The sequence below is a fragment of the Hippopotamus amphibius genome, chromosome 2, assembly GCF_030028045.1.
Source record: "Hippopotamus amphibius kiboko isolate mHipAmp2 chromosome 2, mHipAmp2.hap2, whole genome shotgun sequence".
Taxonomy (NCBI): Eukaryota; Metazoa; Chordata; class Mammalia; order Artiodactyla; family Hippopotamidae; genus Hippopotamus; species Hippopotamus amphibius.
In genome coordinates, this window is record NC_080187.1 from 35,016,590 (window position 1) to 35,032,895 (window position 16,306).

The window sequence follows — 16,306 nt, forward strand, 5'->3', positions numbered from 1 at the left end:
ACCTCTGGGAGGTTTACTTTTTCTCTGTTTACAAGGGAAGAAAATGAGGATTAGAAAGAATCGAGCAATTTCCCCCCAAATTACACGGGCAGGAAATGATAGAGTCCCAAATCCTTATTCTTTTTTCCTACACATTTTCAAATTCCATTCACACACTCTTCACAGTATAACACTCCATGTATGGGATGACAAACCAAAGTGTAGCAAAGTGATCGCCCTCTTTTCTAGAATTCTATCAATATGGCCTAAAACTACATTAGCTTTGGGGCACTTTTTTTAAAAAAATTTATTTATTTATTGGCTGTGTTGGGTCTTTTTTGTTGCACGCAGGCTTTCTGTAGTTGTGCTGAGCTCCTCTTCCTTGCCATGCCCAGGCTTCTCATTATGGTGGCTTCTCTTTGTTGCAGAGCACAGGCTCTAGGCACGCAGGCTTCAGTAACTGTGGCACTCGGGCTTAGTAGTTGTGGTGCACAGGCTTAGTTGCTCCATGGCATGTGGGATCTTCCTGGACCAGGACTCGAACCCATGTCCCCTGCTTTGGCAGGCGGATTCTTAACCACTGTGCCACCAGAGAAGTCCTTGGGGCACTTTTGTCAGGTCATGTTTCTCACTGAATAGTATCCAGTGCTCCCTTTTCACCCCCGGCATAAAGTGCCCCAGGGCAAAAGTTCTTAGCAATGTGGTTCCCTCCCTCCCACATCTGTTCAGTTCAACCAGGCCTCTGAAATGCATGAACAAGCCCTCAATACTTAAACCTGCTCCAGATGGGTCAGGAGGCAGGAAAGCAATTCTCTCCCTCAATATCTAGTTTGGTCTAGTGGGAAGAAGGCCAGGCTTGGAGGCCGCAGGCTCAGGTTTCAAGCTCAGACTACCAGACTAGCTCTGTGACCCTAGTAAAATCACTTTACACTCTGAGCACCAGTGCCTTGATCTGAAAAAGGGGATACGAACAGCTATTTTATGTTTGCCGCAAAGATTCAGGGAAGAACTTGTGATAGTAGGGCCCTGTGATGGGTTTGATATTCTGCTGTAGCTGTCTTGAAATTCTTTAGTTTTTTAAAAAATATTTATTTCTTATTTTATTTATTTATTTGGTTGCACTGGGTCTTAGTTGCAGCAGGAGGGCTCGTTAGTTGCAGCATGTGAACTCAGTTGTGGCATGCATGTGGGATCTAGTTCCCTGACCAGGGATCAAACCCAGGCCCCCTGCATTGGGAATGTGGAGTCTTAACCACTGTGCCACCAGAGAAGTCCCCTTAATAGGTTTTGAAGGAGGAGCTCTGTATTTTCATTTTGGACTGGGCCCTGCAAATTATGTCATTGGTTCTGCCTGTATGTCCTTGGCCAAGTCACTTAAACTTTCTGAGCTCCAGTCCATAATTAATTAAATTCTTAGGAAATAAATTGTTAGGAAAATTATCAATCCTTCTTCTACCTACCTATTAGCAAAATTTGACACAGTTGATCACTCCGTCCTCCTTGAAACATTTTTTTCTACTTGACTTCCAGAACACTGCACTTTCCTGGTTATTCTCTGCCTCGCTGTCTGCTCCTTTGCTATTTTGCCCCTAATCTATTAGCATGTCCAAAAGTAAACTCCTGATCACCTCTGCAAGCCTGCTTCCCCCAGTCTTCCTCATCTGTTAATGGTAACTCCATCCTTCCAGTCACTCAGACCAAAACGCTTGTCATAGTCTTTGACTCTTTATTGCTCACTCCATATCCAGTTTGTAAGCTACTCCAGAGTCTGACCACTTCTTCGCCACTGCCATCACAGTGCAAGCCTTAATCATCTGGATTATGCAGGATCCTTCTACCTGGTCTCCCTGCTTCCACCTCCTCCCCTGTCCCCATGGTCTGTTATTATACAGTAAGCAGAATAATCCTTTAAAAATATGTCAGGGACTTCCCTGGTGGTCCAGTGGTTAAAACTTCATGCTTCTGCTGCAGGGGGCATGGATTCCCTGGTCAGGGAACTAAGATCTCACATGCTGCGCTGCGAGGCCAAAACTTAAAAAAAAAAAAAAAGTCAGATGGCATCACTCCTCTGTTCAAAACCATCCCATGACTATCCATCTAAATCAGAGAAGAAATCCCTGCAAGGGGCAATAAGCTACCTCTCTGAACCCACCTCCTACCACTCCCTCACCTCAGGCCACTTACCAGTGCCTCTCTGCCTACAGCACCCTCCCAGATGGCAGCCTGGCTGGCCCCTCACCTCCTTCAGTTCTGCTCAACTGTCACTCTGTTTAAAATAGCAACTACCATCAACTTTCCCCCCCTCATTCCTTATCCTATCATTCCCTGATCACTGTTCTCTAAAGCTCTCATCACCATCTGATACGTCTTTTATTTATATGCTTATTGTTTATGTCTTCCCATTAGAATGTAGGCTCTGTAAGGGCAGAGACTTTTTATCTTTTAACAGCTATATCTTCAGTACATAGGTCAGTGCCAGTGAATGACAGTAGAAAGAGCTCTGGAACAGCTGATGATATTACTATTATTAAGTCACAGCAGCATCAGCACCTCTGAGTGTATAAAGTACTTTCACAGGCTGCACGCCCATGAGGCTGGCCCTACGTACAGGAGTGAGGGCGTTTATGGGGACTGCTCTGGGCTAAGCCTCCTACTAGATTATCCTGTGGGGATAGAAAGCTGAATCAAGAATGGTAACCACCTTCTAAGAGTTTGTGGCTTAGAGAGAGGTTTCATGTATATATGCAAATAACTCTAGAACAAGGCAGCTTTTGTGAGATATTTCCAACCTTTAATGCCTAACATCTCACATTCTATAATGACTTTAAACTTCACTGCAGAGGAAAAGGACAATGAACTATGGTTTGTGCACTTACTTCGTGGCTATTTTTGTCCCAGACAAGTTCCCGCTGTGGCCTGCTTATCACACCAGAGACACCTTGCCTGACATCCAATCTAGTTTGCGCCAAACTCCCTCCACTGGCCCCCTCCACCCAGTATTGCTCCTTAATCACTGTTAACTTGAGACCTCACCCTCATATATTCCCTCCACATTCTGCTCCTAAATATCAGAACGTGGGGCAGGGGTGGAATCAACGTAGGCAGGCTGCAGCAGGGTGTAAAGGATCGAAATATTATGAAATGTTTAGATAAAGATGTACACATCTCTATGGGTCTACAGTACACAGAACTCAGGGACTAACATCTGTCCACCTTTGTAGTCTGACAGCCTTGGTCAGTACGTGGCACAGAGGAGGCATTCAGTAAGGTTTGCTGAAATCGTTGAACTAGGTCTTATAGGCTTTAAGGATAATTGTATTTAAGAAGTAATTCTGCATCTTCTGTAAGATGCCCCAGAAGTATCCTAAAAGGTTATCTTATTTCATTATCATAAGAAACAACCTACAATAAGAATTAAAACATCTCAAATAAAGTGACTAGTACTTAAAATGCCAGTTTAAATTTTAAAACACTCCTGTTTTATAATTTTCAAAGTTACTTTAGTTTGTATTTAAGTTTTTAAAACTCTGCATCTGAAAATCCAAAAATTACCATGAGATAAATTACAAATTACACTTTTCATTCCTTATAGGGCTTCTTGGAATAGGGACTCCCTGAAGTTATCTGAATTTTTAGATAGAAATTAACTTATGAGAAAGACTAGGGAACCGAGAAACTTAAATCTAGAGTTTAGGATCTGGGAATTGAATACCACATTAAGTTTTGGTGGTAAGTCCTTAAGTGCTTGTTATATAATTCTCAATATTTTTCAGTGTGTTTGAAAAGGTTGCTTCTCTCATATGTTCACATCACACATACATTTTCATACCCAGGTAAGATCAGTCATAACAAGATAACCCTTCTTATAATCAGTAGGATGTGGTGCCAGTAATAAGTAAGAAAATTTGGGGCAGGTATTTTCTTCCCCTCCTTGGTTCTCAATCTCTCTGTGTATAAAATAGAGGAAGGGCCTAGATGGTTTAGGAGGGGATGCTTATGTCTTGAGTCTATGGAAGTAGAGGGCATCTATTCACATTATAAAGGTTTTCTCTTTGTAAAGGATTCCCTTCAGATTTTCTCTGAGTTTCTTTAGTGCATTTAAACTGTGACTTGACTTATCAAAATCTTGTCACAATATTTATACTACTAATAACAGCAGCTAATACTTATTAAGTAGGTTGAATATGCCAGGCACCAGGTATTCAATATGCCAGGCACATATAAAGTGCTTTATATGCATTATTTGATTCAATCATCCCAATAACCTCATGAGGTGCATTACCAATATTGTGCCATATTGTTCCATATTGTAGATAAACTGGCTCCAAGACTGAGTTGCCCAAGGTGACTGAATTAAAGAATATGGCAACACTGGAATTCAAACTCAATGTCTGCCTCTAGATACATTGTTAACCGTACATCTCACAGACTGGTTGCCCATATCAGGAGGGGTCTGTTCCTTTCCTAGGTGAACAGTCCTCATCCTCTGTGACTCTTTGCCTTCACAAATGGGGCACCTGATTGAAGATGGGTGATTCCTTTGGTTTCAACTTAATTTCTGTGACATGATGTGCTGATATTTTCATTAAGAAATGCTTTTTGACCTTCCCTGGGTGAGTCACAGTGGCTTTCACTAGTTATCTTGAGTCACTTGTGAATGATCTGGTGAGCAGAAGAGGGTTCACATTTACTTTGAATTCCTAATTTAGTTCTTTATGTCTATTATCTAAGTCTAACAGCAAGACTTTCCATTACTTTGCATAAAATTAAGGCGAAAAAATGCCCACATGCAGGAAAACAATATAAGATTAATCTCACATCTTCATAATTTTTGCATTCATTATATTCACTTTCCCAAGAGCTGTATGAGGTGGGCAAGTCAGGAACTGTTCACCCACTTTGCAAATGAGGAAAGAGTCAAAAAAGGGGGAAATGATTTGTTCAAGGACATCGAGCTGGTTAGGTGCTAGACCTGATGTTCTCCCTATACTATGCCACCTCTGTATATAAAAAGGAATGTCAGACTCAGGCGCTTCTTAGCAGAGCAAAATGACTGCCATACCGGAGGCTGTGACATACTAGCCTGTGGCCAAGCGGCTGCCTGTATAACTAGCCACTATGCTGGAGGAGGACGTAGCACCAGCCGTGCCCCCTGCTCACACCTGTGCAGTATGATAAAGAAAGTAGAAGTAGCCAGCAGCTGTGGTCCAACTAGATAAAACTTTCAGGCGGGAAGTCAAGTGACAAGTGACCTCGGATATGTGTGTATTTTTAACTGTTAGTTACTTTTGACATTTTAAAAAAGGCTTCTTGTGGAAGTGAGACCAAATAGCAGGAAGGTATTGAAGCAACATGGATTTGGGAAAGGACCAGTCTCCCTTGATGCTGCATCAGACACCTGATCCTCATCAAGAAGAGAACCATGTTCCAGGTAATGAAAGAGACTTTACAAGGCAGTGGCTGTTGGGAAGGATTGGGCCGCGATTATTTTCCTCTTTGTATGGATCTGGCAAAAAGGGGGCATAATTGGGTATATTCATATATCAGAATGGAAGAATTGGGGCTTTATAACTTTCTGAGGTGACTTCTAGCGCTAAGATTCTAAGAAGCCAGAGAAACATAAGGAGATAATAAATAAATTATTAATAATGTATATAAATGAAAGATAATGAAAATACCCAATACCGGATGGTTGTGGTAAAACAAGTACAACCATATACTTCTTTGGTAGCATAAATATAGCGCAACTTTTGGAAAGGGCTCTGGCAATAGATAGTAAGAACTATAATAGTGTTTATTCTTTTGATTCACTGACCTTAGTCTTTAGGTCTATGCTAAAGCAACACTTGTGCCTCTTTTGCAGAACCCTAGGCCTTGAGGCAGTGATTTAAAACTTTTTCATGACACGGATCCCTTTGGCATTCTGATGAACCTCTAGACCCCTTCTTAGACTAAGAATTCTAAATACATAAAATGAAATACATAGGATTACAAAGGAAACGATAAGTTATCAAAATATAAAGCTGTGATAAAATAATATGTGTTTATTTATAGATGCATTAAATAACAAGATCCAGTGGTGGATCTAATTACCACTGTATCAAGTCAAATATGTAATCTCAAATAAATGATATTTTAAGGTATCTGCAATAACTGTAATGTGATATGAAAAAAAATCTGTAATTTCTTTTTGTGACAAAGTCACACACTACTTAAACTACAGTGGTTTGTTACCTACATTCATAATTGAAGGAAATGGTCATTTAAAGATTGGTAAAAATAAAGGTATAATTTTCCCCCATCCAAGCTTACCATTAAGAACTTCTGTCCTAAAAACAAAAGGTGCCATGGTCCAAGGGGCATGTTCTCTTTTGGGGGTCCCAGTGCAAATTGGAAATCATTCCACAGGCTCTATGAAGTTCCACATCAAAGACCCATTAACTTTTCACAATAGAACCTTTCTTGATAATAACTTTAATATTCCACAGAACTTGGAGAAACATCATCCAAAGGAAACAAATACAAAAGAAAAAAAGCTGTGTACATGAAATGCTTATTATAGTTTGATCTACAATGGCAAAAAAAATAACTGGCAACAACCTAAACATTCAGTACAAGTGGAATGAGTGGATAAATGAGAACACATCCACTGAAGTACCGTGTCATTGCTAAAGTGATGATTACGAGGAGTCTAGGACGGAGTGAATTTCTGATGTATGAGGCTGATGCATGGTAACACTGTCGTGTGCCATTATCACAGCTTTAGTACGGGGGCGAGATGAACGTGAGCCGTAAAATGAAGACAGGCCACAGGGTGGCAGGGCACGGCTGATATTTCCTTTCATGTTTGTACAGGTGTACACTATTTTAAAGAAATTAATAGGTTGGTAGCACACTTATGTGTAAATACTGACCTTTTCATTTAAAAAATGTTGACTGAGTGTTTGCTCCCAGGCATTCTTTAGAGGCACAAGGATAAATGAGATATAGTCCTTGTCCTCAAAAAGCTAGGAGGAAAACTTAGGCACTCGGTAAAGGGATTCTGCCGTTTTGCTATAGGACTCTTTTCCTGTTGATGCCCGAATTCATCACTGTCTCCCATAACTTTCATTTTGATCCTACAGAAGTCATTGGAACTTGGAGTTTGCGAAACAGAGAGCAACTCAGAAAAAGAAAAGCTGAAGCACAAGAAAAGCAAACCTCACAATGGCAATTTGGGTATGGTATTGCTGCAAGGGAAAAGGAACTGATATTTATCTAGTATATGCTACTTGTCAAGTGGTGCTGAGCACTTTTACACACTGTATTTCATCTTTCCAACAGTCCCATAAATCGGGAGCTGTTATCCTTATTTTACAAAAGAAAAAAAAAGAAGAAAGAAACCAAGTCTCTGAAGGTTAAATCTCTTGCCTGAAGTCACACATCTAGCAAAGTGATGGGAACAGAATGTTATTTCTGGTCTCTCTTAATTACAGTACCAGATGATCAAATTGTATATATTATAGAGAGGCCTGGTGTTCAACCACTCTAGTAATATAACCATAGCAGTATCTTCTTATTGCGAGTGGGAGACACCACTGAGAAGACCCCCATGCTCGTTCTCCAAGATTTCTGTTAGTAAAATTCTTCTTGAATGAGTGTAGTTAACTCCTCATGGAGTAAACCAAAACACTGTCTGTAAATGAGTGATGGAAGAGTTTGAGAGTTCCTAAGTGTCCAAAATCAGCCGTATTTAATCTCAGGGAGGGAGTACGTAAACATGATTATGAATTAGGCAGCATCTAACCACACCATTTAGAATATAACTATGAAAACAGATATATTGCTTCTTTGGAGATAGAGAAGGGGAGCCCAAGGAGTCAAAGTACAATATCCCTCCATCTGAGCCAGGGTTTCTCAACACCGGTGTTACTAATGCTGTGGGTAGGAGAATTCTTTCTGTCGGATGCTGTCCTGTGCATTGAGGATGTTTAGCAGCACCACTGGCCTCTAGAAAGCCATAGGACTTTCCCCTCCCCGTTGTGACAACCAAAAGTGTCTCTGGGCATTGTTAAATGTCTCCTGGGGTTGAGGGAGAGAAGGCAAAATCCTCCCAGTTGAGAACCACTGATCTAAGCACTCTTCTTTAAATTTTTTTTTATTAAGATTTAGATGTGTACTTCTTCCTTACTGTAAAAATGTTTCCTTCAATGGCGAAAATAACATAGGTATACGTTTTTCTAGGCATCATTTAAAAAAAAAATACAGTGCAGGTATTTTAAGTACCCATTCCCACTGTGGACGGAGTATTGTCTGTTCTTCTACAACGCGTGTTTCTACAACATCAATTAGCTCACTTATGATTGGTAAATAGGAGAATGATGTCAGTATAATGTGGAAGTTGTGTGAATTCATAATTTTTCCTGATCAAAAGAAGCCAGAATAGTGGGAATAGAATTAAAACCTTCAGCAGGAAACAAACAAGCCTTCAGCTTGACTGCTGTATAGACAGGATCCTTTTCAGCCTGCATCTGGGGCTCCTTCCCCAGAGAAGGACATTGCTAGCCTTGCAAAGGTCTTCACATATAGCAGGTTGCACTTCCTCCTGTGCTCAATTTAGTGGCAGCACTGCTGGCTCAGAGCACTACCCTTATTTGCATGATCTCAGCACTGAAAGTCTGCATTTACACTGTTGCTTTTGTGCACTTTTACCATCCCTGATGCAGCCTCCAGCCATAGTAAGCTGCCTATCTGGACTATTCAGATTATCTCCCCTGTGCCAATTACTGTGTATGCTAATGTTAAAAAGTTGCATAGGATTCGAGTTGTTTGCCCAACTTTATTTTTCCCCCCAAAGCACTGTCACTTTTAGTGCATGATTTTGCAGAAAGTGAAGTTTTTCAGGAATGCATATATGTTATAGCAGAAACTTCTGTACTCAGGTCCTCTGGAAGGTGACTCTGTTGATGAATACCTGGTTAGCTTCCCTAATTCCATACTCAGCAAGCAACCTTCTGGTCATTACTTGCCTTCCCAAGTACTTGCTACAGAGAGACTGTATTTGTTTGTTAGCCCAAAATGCTGAGGTACTATATAATTTTTACCTTCTATATTATCTTTAATATTTATTTTAAACTGTACTATTACAATATATACCTTTTTAATATTGACTTCAAACTGGTTTTAATGAGACAAACTTTAAAAATATTTAATTATGGAAACTTTCAAACACAAAAATAGAATAGGGTGAACATTTTTTAAGTGTGCAAGGAACTGTGAGCACTGCATAGGTGTAAAAAACACTGGTTTTATCTCCAAAGAATGTCTAGTATGCTAAGAGAAATAGGATTTCTCCAGAAATAACTACAGGATGAGGCAGCCTATAGTTGCCTTAAGCATATCCTCATAATACCTCCTATAGGGTGATAAGCAGGGAGAGCATTTTAGCTGCTCTCTGGTGGTCTGTTGAAGAAGGCTCCACGGGGCAGGTAGCATGGAACAGAATTTCAATAGGTTTAGAAAAATGATGAAATGCTTATTTATAGTACCTTTTCTCTCCCCGGGTCCATCTGTATTAGCCATCTGTGTTTATTTATATTTGCAGTACCTAACGATTCGTCATTGGTTGCAATTCCCATGAATATTCTTTCATCCTCTAGATCTTTAACTATTAGTTCAGAGTAGGTATAATATGACCACTCATGCCTTTCTGCCAAGCTACTTTACCTCAAGAAAGTGTTTTTGCCGTTTTGGAGCTCTGGACCCAGTTTATAGTACATCTCATTTGACACGTAGAGCAGCCACTTAGACTGCTTTACACAAGATGCTGTATTAGACAAGCAAGTCATACACATTATTCCCCTGCAGGCTGTGCAGGGGAGGAGCAGGGCTGTATCACAGATCTAGAAACACAATCATATCAGTTTACGCAGGGTGTAGAGAAATGAATTCACACAGACAAAGCCTGAAGAGACTAGTATATAAACCAGAATGTCAGTCTATTAATTTATAACATCAATAATACATTTTCTATAACTAAACTTTAAGTATATGCTCTCAAATGTGTGTGCGTGGGCGCGTGCACACACACACACACACACACACACATACACACATACGCTATGCTCACCAAGAAGGTTCCTGTTGAGTAAGGCATCAAAGACAAAACGTCCTGAGGGTCATTTCTTCTCCTGACAATTGAGAATATCTAGCACCGCTTCTCCATTCTACAAACAAGGAGATTGAGGTCCAGAGAGATTAAGTGACTTGTTCAAGATCATACAACAAGGCAGTGGGAGTCCTGGGACTGTTATTACCAAACATTTTTTTGAATTCTGAAACCCTGTTGCTGACACTAATTCTGATTTCTCTATAGAGAGAGAAAACACAAGCGGCAAAGAACAGGAAAAAGAAGTGAAAGAGGCAGAAAGAGACAACAAAATACAGAAATGAAGGTGGAGCCTTCATCACAATTAGAAAAGGAAATGATGGAGGGAGCACCAGCACCTACAGAGAAAGAAACTGAACCACCTAGGAGTGTGACTAAAACTCTCCTTCCAGTAGCCTCCCCACAAAGTGTTGTGCCCAAGAAACATTTTTCTGAAATAGGTCAAGAAAGCACTATCCATCAGGAAAATTCTTCTGAGTACCAAGAAAGAGCCTTACAAAACCACCCTTCTGAAATACGCCAAGATATGGCTGAATCTGAAGACCTCTCTCCTAAAATGTGCCAAGAAGTAGCTATACTTCAAGACCATCCTTCCAAACTGTGCCGTGATATGGCTCTATCTGAAGACCTCTCTCCTAAAATGTGCCAAGAAAGTGCTGCAGCCAAAGCCCTTTCTTCTAAAACATCTGAAGATATAGCTGACCTGGAAGGATGCCCTCTTGGAACATACCCCAAACCAGATGTGTCTAAAGGCTGCACTCTTGAAACATACCAAAAAACAGCTGAATCTGAGGAACACAATTCTGAAACAGGTCAAGGAATGGCTGAGACCAAAAGCTCTGTTCCTAAAACACAACAAGAAATACCTGTGCCTAAAGAGCTTTCTACAAAAACATACCAAGAAACAGTTGAACCCGAACACTTTTCTCATAAAACATATAAAGAAATTGCTGTGTCTAAAGCCCCCTTTCATAAAACAATCCAAGAAACACCTGCTCCTGAAAAATATTCACCTGAAATATACCAAGAAACAGCTGGGCCTAAAGACTATGCACCTGAAATATACCAAGAAAAACCTGAGCCTGAAGACTGTGCACCTGAAATATACCAAGAAACAGCTGGGCCTGAAGCCCACACATCTGAAATACACCAAGAAACACCTGGGCCTGAAGACCTCTCTACTAAGACATACAAAGATAAGGATGTGCCTAAAGAATGCTTTCCAGAACCGTACCAAGAAATAGGTGGACTCCAAGGCCAGGATCCTAGAGCACACCAGGAAGATGCTAAGGATGTTTGCACTTTAACTCGAGGTAGGAGTTTTTTTTATTGGGGTCACGTTAGTGATACTGCTGCTTATTTGTGCTCCTTTTCATAATCAGAGCACCAAATAGGTGTATCTCCCTTGGGGTGGTGATTTATAGCCTTCTTTGACAATCCTGGGTTATCCCAGTTATCTCAACAGGGATCATTAATGTCTTTGGCTAGTTTCAAGTAAAAAATATTTTTTCATTCAACCAATATCTGCTTGGTATATTTCCATATAATTACAAGAAAATAATTGAAACTATTAAGTGTGTGTAGTGGGTACGTGTACATACTATCCATTTTGGGAAGCTTTAGCCAGTGAAGAAAAATGAACCCCATACAGAGTGAATTGTGTGCAAAATATTGTAAAGGATGATTACATTTAGATTAACAAGAAAGCTTGGTGAATAAAGTTTTTTTTTCTAGAAGATTAAAATTTCCTGGCAAACTGAACATAAGTAAATTCATGTAACAAGGTACCAAGGGAGAGACAAAGACATAAAATATGATCCTGGTACTAGGGAACTCGTTCTTGTAGGACTTACCAGGCTTATCCCAAACCCTTTCCATATAAATATTTGTTCCTAAAAAGCTTTCTCCTCAGCATAGCATTTAAAAAATAATGTGACCTTTCTTCAGTTTGATTTGTGTCAGGGACATAATTGAGACTGTTATGCTGTTATACTCAGTATAAGAAATGGGCTGAGTCTAGCAGACCATAGCTATCGCCAGGGAATTGTTTTCTAAAGAAATCCTTTTGGTAGCTTATTTTCTCTTTCTCCTAAAATATGAGTGCAACAAAAACTTGGAGTTAGTTGTGTTCTAAGTAATACAGGTTTTGAGGAAATACCTCTTAAAAATTACAGTAAAAGTAGGCATATGAAGCACTACTTGTACTGACAGGAGTTCCCTGCTGGAGAAGCAGCCCTAATGAACACAGTGCCAGATTCTAAGAGTTTCATTCTAAACCCAGCAAGGTTAAGATGGGCAATTAATTAATGCTTGTTTTGTTTTTGCTTTGTCTTACCAAACAAGTGGAAATACCTACTTTTTTGCTGATTATAAAATTGTCATAATAATAAATGATAAATGTTCATTATAATAAATTAAAGCAATATGTAAGTGACTATAGAGTAAAAGTCCCCTATAATACCATCTCCTCTCTCTGATCCCCCGTGTTAAGTTTTTGTTTTGTTTTAACAAATGAGATGGTAAAATACATTTTATTTTATAACCTGCTTTTTTTTCACATGCAATATATATTGTGGCCATCTTTATTTATTTATTTATTTAGTCTGCACTGGGTCTTAGCTGCAGCGTGCAGGATCTAGTTCCCTGACCAGGGATCGAACCCGGGGCCCCCTGCATTGGGAGCATGTAGTCTCAACCACTGGACCACCAGGGAAGTCCCTATTGTGGCCATTTTAATGACGTCTTTTGTAACAATTATACAGTGTATGTTAAGTGTACAATAATTTTTTCAACCAACCCCTATAATGATGAACACTTAGGTTACTGCCAAGTTTTTACTTTTATAACAATGTTCAACAAACATGATTGAAAGTAACATTTATTTAACTAACATTTATTTGGCACCTTCTATCTGCCAGACACCGTATTAAACATTTCATATGAATCGCTTTATTCAGTGTTAAAAACCCTAGTGGAAGAATAATATTATCCTTATTTTATAGATAGAGAAACTAAGGCACTGGAAGCTCAAGTTGGTCTGATTACTTCCTTTGGATAAATCCCTAGAAGTTGAATCGCTGGGCCAAAAATTACCAGCATTTAAAGTCTGGATACATTCTGTCAGACTAGCTTCCAAAAATGTCGTAGCAATTCACAGAAACCAAGAATTTACAGAAGTGCCTGTTCCCCATGCCTTTGCTAACACTGCACATGATTATGTTTTTAAAATCTATGCCTATCTGCTAGTCAAAAAAAAACCCAACCTAATTGTTTTAATTCCCACTTTTTTTTGGTGACATTCTACTAGGCATATATATTTTTAATTAATTAATTGATTATTGGCTGCATTGGGTCTTCGTTGCTGCACACAGGCTTTCTTAGTTGCAGAGAGCAGGGGCTACTCTTTGTTGTGGTGCGAGGGCTTCTTATTGCAGTGGCTTTTCTCATTGTGGAGCACGGGCTCTAGGCCCGTGGGCTTCAGTAGTTGTGGCACAAGGGCTCAGTAGTTGTGGCTCATGGGCTCTAGAGTTCAGGCTTAGTAGTTGTGGCCCACGGGCTTAGCTGCTCTGCAGCATGTGGGATCGTCCCAGACCAGGGATCGAACCTGTGTCCCCTGCATTGGCAGGCAGATTCTTAACCACTGTGCCACCAGGGAAGTCCTACTAGGCATATTTTTATGACTACTATGAATTTGATTTCTTTCTTTTGAGAATTACGTGTTTGAATCCTTGTTCCATTTTATATTTGGAATAGCTATCTTTTTGATTGATTAAAAAATCTTTTTAAATAATAGTTATTTTATCTTTACCTACACATAAATTGTAAATATTTTTCTAGTTTTTTGTGGTTTAATTTTGTTTATAGTAATTTGGTAATTTATAAGTCAAAATTTTAATGTTAGTTTTTAGTTATTCAAATCTGTCATGATTTTAATTCTTAGTGATTCAAACCTGTCAATCTTTTCCCTTATGGCTTCTCGTCTGGGTTCTGCTTAGAAAGGCCTTTATAATCTTAAGATTAAAGGAATATTCTACTGTTTCTACAACATTTATTGTATCAATATTTAAATCTTTAATTCATCTGAGATTTGTTTTTCTGCAGTGTGAGGTAGAGTTTTTTTTCTCCAAATGGATAGCCAGTCGCTACAATAGCATTTATTAATTGTATTTTTGTAATGTATTTTATTTTACAGAAATGAAGGAAAAACCCAAAGAAGAACCAGAGATACCAGCAATTCCAGATGTTTCTCAAGAGATTCATCCAGAAAATGACGTCTATAGTTATGTTTTGTTTTAACAATGTTCAACCATCATAGTTGTCCAACAAAATACACATCTTAGTACATTATATGTGTGATTCTCTCAAAATATGGTAGAAATCTCTACAATATTCATTAATATTTTGACAGTGTTTTTCCCCCATGTATATACCATATCTGAAAGAGAGAACTAATGTGTTTTTTCAGGCTCTACCACATAGACAATCTCCTACCTGTGTTTGTGTGTGTGTGTGTGTGTGTGAGAGTGTGTGTGTGTATGTATATGTATATTGGGGAGAGGATAATGGTGGAAAGAGACAATAGTTTTCCTGCCCTTAAGAATTAATCAAATAAATGTTTGTTCTCAGGGGAAAATTAATTATTGAGCCCTCCCTTTTCCCATTTTTAAGTCCAAACAATTAAAATTTGAGGAAGTATATAGTTTTCTTATAAACTTTGTTCAACTACTCAGGTAACAATAGCATCAAAATCTTATTCAGGTTTCAGTTGGCTTTTAACAGTTTAACAATTTTAACAATTCTTATTCTGGGACTCTTTCAAAGATGTTTTGGAGTGACAAGTGTAGTTTGTGTATTTGAATTTTGATTTTCTATTTTTACTTTTTAAACATTGTAATTGTGCAAAATGTACATTAAATCATTATCACATGTTTAACTGTGTGGACAGCATCATGGCAAGCACTGTGAGAGTTAGAAGACCTGTAACACATAGTCCTTGCCCACTCGGAGTTAAATCTAGTCTCATGGGGGAATAAAACAGAAAACAAATAGTTACAAAAGAAAATAGTAATGCTAATGCCATTTGAATTAGAAGATGCAACAGAGGGAATGCTCACTTTTTTGCTGGAGTGACCTGAAAAAACTTACACGAGTGGAGCTTTGAAAAATGGAGAGGATTTGTGTTATAGGTGAGGATAGCAGCATTATTGTATATGACACAGAGAAGGGTGAATTCAAGACATGTTCAAGAGAATTGCATGCAATCTACAGTTAATGCAGGGTCCATGTGGAATAGCAGGCTAGCAGGCTGAACATTATTATTGTATTATTGGAGTATATGGAATTTTGCATACCTACCTAAGAAGTATACTATTTACTTACGTAATGGGGAACTAAGTAAGACTTTTGAACAATAAGGTGGCAGTTTTCGTGTTTTAGGAATATTTATCAGGTGATAATGGTCAGGATTAACTGAAAATGACAAGAGACTGGGGGACAGGAGTAGAAACTATTCTGGGTAGGAAGATGTCTGAAAATCTTCACTGGTAATATGTTATGGAAAAACCCAAACGAACTTTTTGGCCAACCCAATATTTTTGGGGGGAGGGGGTTTGTTTTCAGTTTTTCTTCTGTTATTACAGAGGACTCAAAGGAGATTTCTGCAAATGGTTCAGCAAGTGCACAACTATGCAAGCTCTCCATATAGGCATTGTACTAGGTATTAGGCTAGAGTGAAGAACAAGACAGTCGCTCAAGCATCCATGGTGTAGAACAGTGGTTCTCAACCCTCACTGTATATTAGAACCGCTGGGGAAGATTTCAGAGTCACAGATGCCTAGGCACCTCCCCAGGGATTCTGATTCACCTATCTAGGGTGATATCCAGACAGACTTATTTTTTACATTGTTTTTTGCTTTAAATAATTTTTGAGGAATAATAATTTTAGAATATATAAAGGTTGTAAAGATAGTAAAGAAGTTCCTGTATAGCTCTCACCAGTTTACCCTAATTTTAATATATAACCATGGTCCATTTATCAAAACTTAAGAAACTAAGATTGTTATATTACCATTAACTAAACTACAGATACTGTTTGGATTTCATTAGTTTTTCTGCTAATGGCCTTTTTCTGCTTCTGGATCCAAACTAGGCTACAACATTGCATTTAGAGTAGTTTAATGG

General features: G+C 38.9%; 1 protein-coding gene across 2 annotated transcripts in view; it reads left to right on the top strand.

Moving 5' to 3' along the window:
- HEMGN (hemogen) overlaps nt 1-14,959 on the top strand; it is a 42,794-nt gene extending 27,835 nt beyond the window's left edge. For both annotated transcript variants that reach the window (XM_057721657.1, XM_057721658.1), the window contains 4 exons: nt 5,285-5,410; nt 7,104-7,197; nt 10,334-11,439; nt 14,319-14,959. In XM_057721657.1, coding sequence (XP_057577640.1) covers nt 5,332-5,410; nt 7,104-7,197; nt 10,334-11,439; nt 14,319-14,422 — 1,383 coding nt within the window. In that variant the 5' untranslated portion in view covers nt 5,285-5,331 and the 3' untranslated portion in view covers nt 14,423-14,959. The remainder of the gene's footprint in view (nt 1-5,284; nt 5,411-7,103; nt 7,198-10,333; nt 11,440-14,318) is intronic.
- Nucleotides 14,960-16,306: the final 1,347 nt, after the last annotated feature.